At 41.2% G+C, this 8,735-nt stretch overlaps 1 protein-coding gene across 2 annotated transcripts in view; it reads right to left on the bottom strand.

Moving 5' to 3' along the window:
- The window catches only part of HACD2 (3-hydroxyacyl-CoA dehydratase 2), an 85,715-nt gene extending 81,457 nt beyond the window's left edge, over positions 1–4,258 (bottom strand). Inside the window, exons 1-2 of one of the 2 annotated variants that reach the window (XM_023520377.1) lie at positions 3,967–4,258; positions 962–1,079 (exon numbers count right to left, since the gene is read on the bottom strand). In XM_023520377.1, the coding sequence (XP_023376145.1) occupies positions 962–1,079; positions 3,967–4,181 (333 nt within the window). In that variant the 5' untranslated portion in view covers positions 4,182–4,258. Of the gene's footprint in view, positions 1–961; positions 1,080–3,622; positions 3,843–3,966 lie in introns of those variants that run through there. The other variant, XM_011369245.2, reaches the window with a different exon arrangement.
- Between the last annotated feature and the right edge of the window lie 4,477 nt (positions 4,259–8,735).

Genomic DNA, 8,735 nt, shown 5'->3' with positions numbered 1-8,735 from the left:
GCTATTGACTTTTTGTGCCCAAAGCTATTCCCATTTCTCCTTTCCATTAACAAAGTCTATAGTCCCCTGGCTAGAGGATGAGCATGTATCTTTGACCTGCCAAATCATTGGCAAGAATGACTGGTCTAATCAGTACGGCCAACCAGAATCCTTCCCCAGAACTGTGACACAGATACTGAAAAAAATAAACTCCCTCACCATTTCCTACCATATGGAGAAGGCTGTCTGCAGTAGGAGAGCCTAAGACCAACATTCAACAAGAAAGAGAGAAATGCACTAAAGAGATGGAAGGAGTGTGGCAATGTCAAATCCTTGGTTCTCATTCCTGAGTTGGTTCCTTTGATTTTGTTAGTTAAATCTATATCTTTACCAACTACAGAAGCCAGTAAATTCCTCTTTTGCTTGAAATAGTTTGAATTGGGTTTCTGTTACTTGCAACTCAAAAATCCTAATATAAGCTGACCCCAGGAGAGAGTACTGGAGATACATTACCCCTAATACTGAAAAATTTATAAGCTTTTTTTTCAAAATTCAGATTTAATATTAATTTTTAAAATTTAGACAGACTCTACCATTTTTACATCTATCACTCCTGACATCTAACACCCAACAATTTTACTGGTTCCCTTATATGCCTGGCCCCAGAAAGTATCTGAGTTTGTTAACACTTCCCTAGGATGTCCCTAGAATTAAAAAAAAATATCCCAATATAAATTGCTGTTCACTTGATTTCCAATGATAGCTGAATGTAAAATATATTCCAGGTAATACAAGTTAAATGAGATATTACTTTATCTAGAACATCAAAAAGACGGTCTAGTTATCAACATTATAGTACGCTGAGGCAAATTTTCAAAATTTAAAGCAAAACCAAAAGAGATATGGTTACCTCAATATAATTTAATAGCACTTTTTTATTTTATAACAATAGAAATCAACAACAAGAAATCTCAGGACCCACCTCCAATAAGGCTCCAGTTTGGAAGAATTTCAAAGGCTTTTCAATGGAATAATAAAGGCTATGATAGCTACCCTTAGCCAGGTATGCTCTGACCAGACCAACTGCTATAACAAGCCACCTAAGAAAAAAGAGAAAAAAGATCAGGAAAAAAAAAAAGGTAAGTAAAATCTAAGGTAACGGAAAGATGTAGTAACAACAGATACTGCTAAAGGTGACCTCAAGAATCAATGTCCTGAATTTATCAACTATAGCTCTCAAATGCCAAAGCACAAAAATGTTGCACTATACCAAGAGTGTCTGCAAAAGCACAGTGGCACCTCACCCATCTGGAGCTCGGCTTTTTGGCAAACTTGCCTGTTGAGAACAAGGCCAAAATAAAGGGAATAAGCTAAATTGGTCCTTGAGCAACTAAATTAAGTGCCAGAAAGCCTAAGACAAGAGGGGGAAAAAAAAAAGTGTTAAAGGAAAAATTTAAATGGCCTGTGCAGTTAAAAAGTCTGTAATAATAATAGGGTGGAGAAAAGATGTTTTAAACTATTTTTGCAAGTATCTCACTGGAACACACCCATACCTTAAAATCTATCCTGAAGTTGCAAATGAAGAATAGAAGGATTTTTAAAAATAAATAAATAAAAGGGCTTTTTAAAGCTGAATTTCCCAAAATCAATTCAGTAAAGAAACTCCGATCAATACAAAATGTAAAACAGGAAAGCACTTCAAAATACCACTGTAAACATTACATTTCTGTTCTACTGTCCTTAAAAATAAATTTCGTAGGCCCTGTAATTTTTTAAGTTCCATAATGAAATGCATAGCCCTTTATTAATGTATGTCTCTTTCAAGGCAGTAATAGATTTACCTATGTGTATAATCTTAAATAGGTAATCAGGTATGTGTGTCCTCTATGTTATTTCTAGAAACTGTCATACAATAACATCAAAAAAGAGTTTGTAAAAGAAATGAACTCATTAATGGTGTAACTGGAAGCCTAGGGAAACGCTTACTTTACTCTCACAATTCCAATTTCTCCACCTGGTTTAAGAGATTACTACTTACCCTCCACCCATCTCTCTATGTTCATTGCCCAGGAATAATGACTTTTTTTCTTCCTCAGTGTACCTTAAAATCCCTCTTCAGGTCCAAAGCTCTCATCAATGCCCTTGCTAAGGCAAGAATTTTACATATAAATACAAATACACAGGGTTCTGGATATTCTTTTAAAATCACTGACTGTTTATGTAGTAAAACTTGTAATATTTCTTCAGTGAGTCAAGAGAAAGGTTTAGACACAGGTCTAACACTGACAATTCTGTGATTTCAAACAAGTTAAGCAAGTCACAACTTCTCTGAGCCTCGGTTTCAATACTGGCCATTTCTAATTTTATCAATAAAGCCTATGGTTCTCTCAAGATATTTTGCATGTGTGTGTGAAACAAACAAGGTGCTGAAATGTCAATATGACATTAGCATTTGTGTTTTAAAAAGGGTGCACATGGGTTGGGGGGGATGTATATTTATATTTATATTTATATTTATGTTTATATTTATATTTGCTTGTATCAGCATCTGAAAGATACACAAAATAAGCAGCCTCCAGAGAGCGGTTCTGGGTGGAAAGGAAGGCTGAGAGGGAAGATTTTCACTGTATGCCCTTGCACATATTTTGAATTTTGCACCCTGCCAATGTATTGCCTATTGTAAAAATAAGTAAAAATGGACGTTCACTATACAGTTTTTTCAAGTTTATTGTATGTTTGAAAATTTTCATAGTAAAATGTTAAAGAAAATATTTTACAAAGGAATAAAATTAAAAAATAATAATAATAGTCTGATCTTGTGATCTTCCTCACCAAAAACCATGGGATCAAAGTGGAGGAAGCTTGGCTACCCGCTAGCCCAACTCTTTAGTTTTACAGATGAAAAAACGGAGGCCAAGAGAAATAAAGTAATTTATCCAAGGCCACACAGCTAGCTAGTGTCAGAACTAGAACTAAAAACTGGCTGTGACAAGGGATGGACTGAAATGAGGGAGAAAAAAGAGTAGTAAAACCCGTTGGTGGATCTATTCCCTCTCCTCCCCAATCTACCCTAAAAAAAAGTCTAAACTCATCTAAGCACACCTCTGCTCGTGTCACTGGTCAAAAACTTTGAAAGCTCTTCCATTACCTTTCAGATTATAGCTCAGCCTGGATTTTGAAAACAGCGCCTAAATAAATGGTCACTCTGCAGCCACAGCTTTCTCCACTCCCCTTGGGGTAAAGAGCTCGCCATTCGTGACTGGCTGTCTAGGCTCCCCACGCTGCAGGATCGCTCGGCATACCGCCCCCCCAGACCTGGAACTGTGACCAGCCCACCCTTCCTCCTAAGGCCCTCCAGACCTGCGCCTGGGTAGCCTTCCTGTTTCCCCGCTGGAGCCCCGAACTCCAGCAACGGGGCACACCCGCTGCCTGGGAACTTGCTCGGAAACAACGCCCAGGATGGAGTTCCGGGCAGGCACCGGGGCCGTTCAGCGCTCTGCTGCCCTTAGACCCAGGTGCCAGGTCCCGCACGCCGACCGCCGGGGCTGCACTGCGTGCGGTGGGCCAGGCCCGGCCGCTCCGCTGGCGGCAGAGCCCCCTAACCCGCCAGGCTTGCTCCCGCCTCCCTGAGCCTCAGTCTCACCCCGCTGTCATCACCACATTGTAGATGACCAGGTACGCCGTGGCCAAAGGCCCCGGGCCCTTCTTCTTCCGCGCGCCGCTGGCTTCGCTGGCTCCGGCCCGGCCCCCAGCGCCCCCATTCCCCTTGGTCGCTGCAGTTGCCGCCGCTGCCGCCATGTCAAGTGCCAGGAGCACGCTGTCCTAGCGCGAGCACCACCACCCGGACTTGGCACTGCGAGGGGGCGGTGGGAGGGGCGAAGGAGGCGGGGCTGAGGCCGCAGGGCGGGGCCAGGGACAGCGCCCACGGCGGCCGCCATCTCGAAGGAGGGCAATGACGCTCCCTGTGCTTCCCGCCCCTCGACTCGCCTCAACCGGCGCCGCCATCTTGGATCGGGATGGTCACCGCCTCCTTTGCGTTCCGCGGTAATAATGTCCGGCGCCATCTTGGGTCGGGTCGGTGTCGCCTTTGGGCACCCTCGCCTGGCGTGCTGTTTCTGCCGTCTGGGTGCTTCGTCGTCTTTACCTAGTCTCTCTTCTGTAACTTCCGCCTGCATGTTGGAGCAAGAAAATGATGCTCTCATTCTCTCTTATCGTGACGTCTCCCAACGGCCCTCTCATCTTTATTTCGCGACGGAGTAACCTGCCATTTTGGGTCAGGGTAACTGACGCCGGTTTTGCTTCCCATCAGCCCCAGAGGCTAGCGGGGAATACCGTCTCTCTCTGCTGCGTGCGCTCTTCTCCTTAACCGGTAGCCAGGTTGAAGAGTCAGTCTCTGAAAGTGATTTGACTTTTGATTTTAAGTTACAAGGACAGTGGAAAATGTCAACGAGAAGTGTGCCCCTTTTGCTGTCCAGTTAAAATCACCCAAATGGCCTAGGATCCATTGTCATCTGTGAGGACCTGGAGAGTGTTAAGTGCATTTTCCACCCGAAGCCCAGTGGGCTCGCCCATTGCTCTAAGAACACGAGGCTGAGGCTGTTAGGTGGTTGGCTAAGGGTGAGGTGTGGAGTGGAGTGCGAAGCTTTACACCCCCAGTTCACCAAAAATGGAGGGCTGTTGGCTTACATGGAAAACCTGCCTGCTGAGGGAAACTGCATCAACCAGCTGAACCCACTTTCCATTCACAGCTTTGTCTTAGAGTATTTTTGTAAAAGTGGAAATTCTCCAGTTTCAGGGAGGCCGTATCTCCAGGTGCAAGCAGTAACTCAGTCACAGGGAGGCTATATCTCCAGGCGCCAGCCCCAGGAGAAGTGCAACATTCCAAGGTGAAAATAATAAAACTGTCCACTAGGCCTTGTTTGATCTGAGAGTCCCCCGGATACATTTATCTTTGTACAAAACGTTAATGGCTAACTTCTGCTTCTTGTAATCTGCTTATTCAAGGATGTAGTAGGAGGCTTTATAAGCTGCCTCCTCTAGAAGCTCGGGGCTGATCTCTTCTAACCCTGCATAGTAGAGTCAGTCGCTGGCCGGCTAGTAAAGGCTCATAATTAATCTCAGTTGGCTCCATGGGTCTCAGAATCATTCGCTCCACAACATTTTTAATTTGTAAAAGCCCCCTATCATCAATTTTCACATATCCAAACATCGCTTTAAGTGAATGACTGCATATGTGGTGGTGTTCAATATTTATTTGATCTAGCAAGTATTTGTGGCTTATCTGCGAGGTTGCCTAGGGTTCTTGGCACTAAATGAGACAGGTCTTCTGTCTCCCAGAGATTTCATAGAGGGAGCCAGATGAAAATAAATACATTAATTAGTGAAAAGTGATATCAGGAAGTTAACTGCAATAATCAATAGTGATAGTGGTTTGGGGCAGAATGGTAGCGATTGAGGTGGTAAAAAGTGAATTGAACTCTGAACATATTTCAGAAGTAGAATGTCTGATAAAATTTGTTAATATGTAGATGTGTATGAGATAAAAGAGACATTGTGAGCAACTCGGGAAGAACTGTGTTGTAGAAGAGATTTTTGAAGGCAGAAATCAGGAATTTTGTTTTTTCGTGTTGAGTTTGAAATCTTAGACGTCCAAATGGAGAGATTGAGTAGACAATTAGATTTAGACACTGAGGTTCAGGGTAGAAGTGCGGACTAGAGATATAAATTTGAGAGTCATCAGGGTAATGATGGTATTTAAAGCCATGAGACATCTAGAGATGAGACCCAGAAACTAACCAATTGTCGAGGTCTTATCCTTTAGGGCCTTATAGAATGTGTAGATACCCTGTTGCCTTATTTTCCTGACTTCTTTAAAGAGCAAGTGGATCTACTCAAATTACAAACTAATCAGTGGGAAAAAATTTGCACAATAAGTGAGCCATTTTACAGAGCACATAATCACTCATCCAAAAGCTTTTTTCATTCATTTAATTGATTTTTCTTTTCAATATAACCTGGGAAAGTAGAGGGGCAGGAATGTGTAAAGCTCTGTCAGTCGGAAATCAGTTTAAAACTCTGTATCTTCTTGCAATCACAGGCGCAACTCCAGTCTGTTTTCTACAGTACACTCACAGTGATCTTTTCCAAATACAAATTTGTTCATGTCTACCTTACCCCTCCTCACTCCCTTAAGACATTTAAATGGTTTTTAATGGCACTTAAGATAAAACATAAAATATTTAGCATAGTCTACGATAATGTGCATGGTTTTGCCCTACCTACATTTTCATTCTCATGTCACACTGTGCTCTCTCTCTCTAGCCATACTAGCCTTGTCAGTCAGTGAGCAATGCTCCTTTCTGCCACAGGGACTTTGACCAAGTTATTCCCTCTACCTAGAACAATCTAGCCCTCTTCCTTCTGATCTCTTTCTCTGAAATTCTGGAATAAATCATTCTTCCTGCTGTGGTCTTCATGTACTTGTTTCATGACACACACCATAGTAATTGTATATTTATTCATGTGATTTCTCTTCCCAACTAGTCTATAAGTTTTATAAGACAGGAACAGTGGTATTTTCTTGGTGGTGGTGGTTCGTTTGAATTGTTTGTATTCCCCCCCGCACCCCACCAATACCTGACAACACCATATAGTCTGGCTCAATCATAGTTTCTCTAGCAAAAGTAATTATGTCAAGATTTAGGACTTTTAAAACAGAAGCAGAGTTCATCAAGGTCACATAGATACTTTGTGTATGACAGAGATGCAGTAGGGCTTTTCAATAAATGCTGCTGGGACTGTTGAGTATACGGGAAAAATTTTTTTTCCTATGCTACACACAAAAATTATTTCTAGGCTTAAATGTGAAAGACATTTAAAGCTTTTAGAAAATAATATAGGAGAATATGACTTCAAAGGTAAAGAAAGAATTCTAAAAAGCTATAAAAAGTACCAATTATAAATGAAAAGATTGATACATTTGACTATATTAAAATAAAGGATTTTTGTTCATCAAAAGGTATCGTAAAACAAGCAAAATAAAACAAGGTACAGCGTGAGAGAAGATATTTGCTACATATATAATTAATAAAGGACTAGTCTCCACAACATACGAAAACTCAAATTGGTAAGAGATAAACATATTGGAAAAATGGGCAAAAGATTTGAATTGGGACTTTACCAAAGAAAAACTATAAATGATCAATAAACATTTGCAAATATGCTCAACTTCATTATTAATCAGGAACTTAAAAATTGTAACCACAGTGAGATATCATTAGCCATCTTCCAAGGAGGCTAAAGTTAAATAAACACTTTGATAACACTAGTTGGTGAGGGTATAGTACAGCAGAAATTCTCAAAGACTGTTGGTGGTGAGTTGGTGTATTCACTTTGGAAAATAGTTTGGCATCATCTAGAAAAAGTCAAAGATACACATATCCCATGACTGTTATTCTGTCAGATAGATGCCCTTAAAGATCCCCTAGGATACATGTACCAGAATAGTCAAAGCGGTGTTGCTTATTATTGTCCCACACTAAATACAACATAGTATCCATCTACAGTAGAATAAATATTCTTACAATAGGATACTTTACAGCAATGCAAATGAACAAATTGCAGCTCTAGTGTGGGCGTGGGCAACATGGATAAATATCATAAACATCGAGCGAAAGAAGTAAGGCACAAAAGAATATATGATTCATTCATCTTAAGTCCAAAATCAGGCTAAATGAAATTAAATTGTTTAGGGATACATATACAGTGGTTAAAACTATAAAGAAAAGCATAGGAGTGATTACCACAAAAGTCAGGATAGTAAGTTCTTCTGGACTACAGCTGGCCACCCGACGCAGGAGTAACTGACAGGGAGGCACTCCACTACCTTATCTGTTTATTTCCATAGAAAAGGTGACTTCTGTGCAAAAGATAATCAGATTTCCAGGTTTCCTAAACAATGGAGACCAGCTCTGATTAGTTAGAGAGAAAAAGAATGTGTCAAAATGATGCTGGATAGCTCACAAATTGATGGAAAAGCTGAAGAACAAGGTTTAGAATGTACAGGAGCCATAGGAAATTAGGTTGCCAAAAATAGAGACCAACTCAATACATAGGAGGAAACTGCTTAGTATCCAATAGCTCTGTCACTGGCATGGCCATCATTGGACATTTGCTTCCTCTACCTTCTAAACTGCATTTGTATCTCTGCGTTGCTTACTCCAAAGTCAAGGTCTTTGGTAGGAGTATCTGTTTGGAAGCTTACATACAAATTTTAGAGACAAGGGAGCTGGGAAAGAGGTTATTTGCCCACACTTGAGCTTTGTTATTGGAGTTCCCTCAAATAGAAAGTGTGTTTAGATACTGGGTAGCCAAAAATGAAAAATGCCTGTCACAGAGAATATCAGATATAAACATATCTGGTCTCCACAGGGAGGAAGAAAGAGTGATATGATTAGTTATGATCTGTGAAATTCACTGGACTATGGTCCAGCTGTAGTCCAGAGAAATTGTGCACAGTCAGTGAACTGAAAGGCAGACAGGCTGGCTCTTCTGCCTTACAATACACCATTTTCTCGTTTCTGGTTTCTCTGCCTGTGATTAGGAATGGGAAGGGGATGTAATTCTGATCAGGCCTGTGCTATCAGCCAAACTATCTTCAAATCAGGAGACTGAGGGAGTGACCTCACTGCCATCTCCCATCTGGCCAATAACAGAGAGCCCTACAAGTGTATATTTGTGGTACCTGACCAACCATG

The sequence above is a fragment of the Pteropus vampyrus genome, unplaced genomic scaffold (assembly GCF_000151845.1).
Source record: "Pteropus vampyrus isolate Shadow unplaced genomic scaffold, Pvam_2.0 Scaffold1, whole genome shotgun sequence".
NCBI classification, from domain to species: domain Eukaryota; kingdom Metazoa; phylum Chordata; class Mammalia; order Chiroptera; family Pteropodidae; genus Pteropus; species Pteropus vampyrus.
The sequence above is the reverse complement of the archived record's forward strand: the minus strand, read 5'-3'. Positions and strand labels throughout refer to the sequence as shown.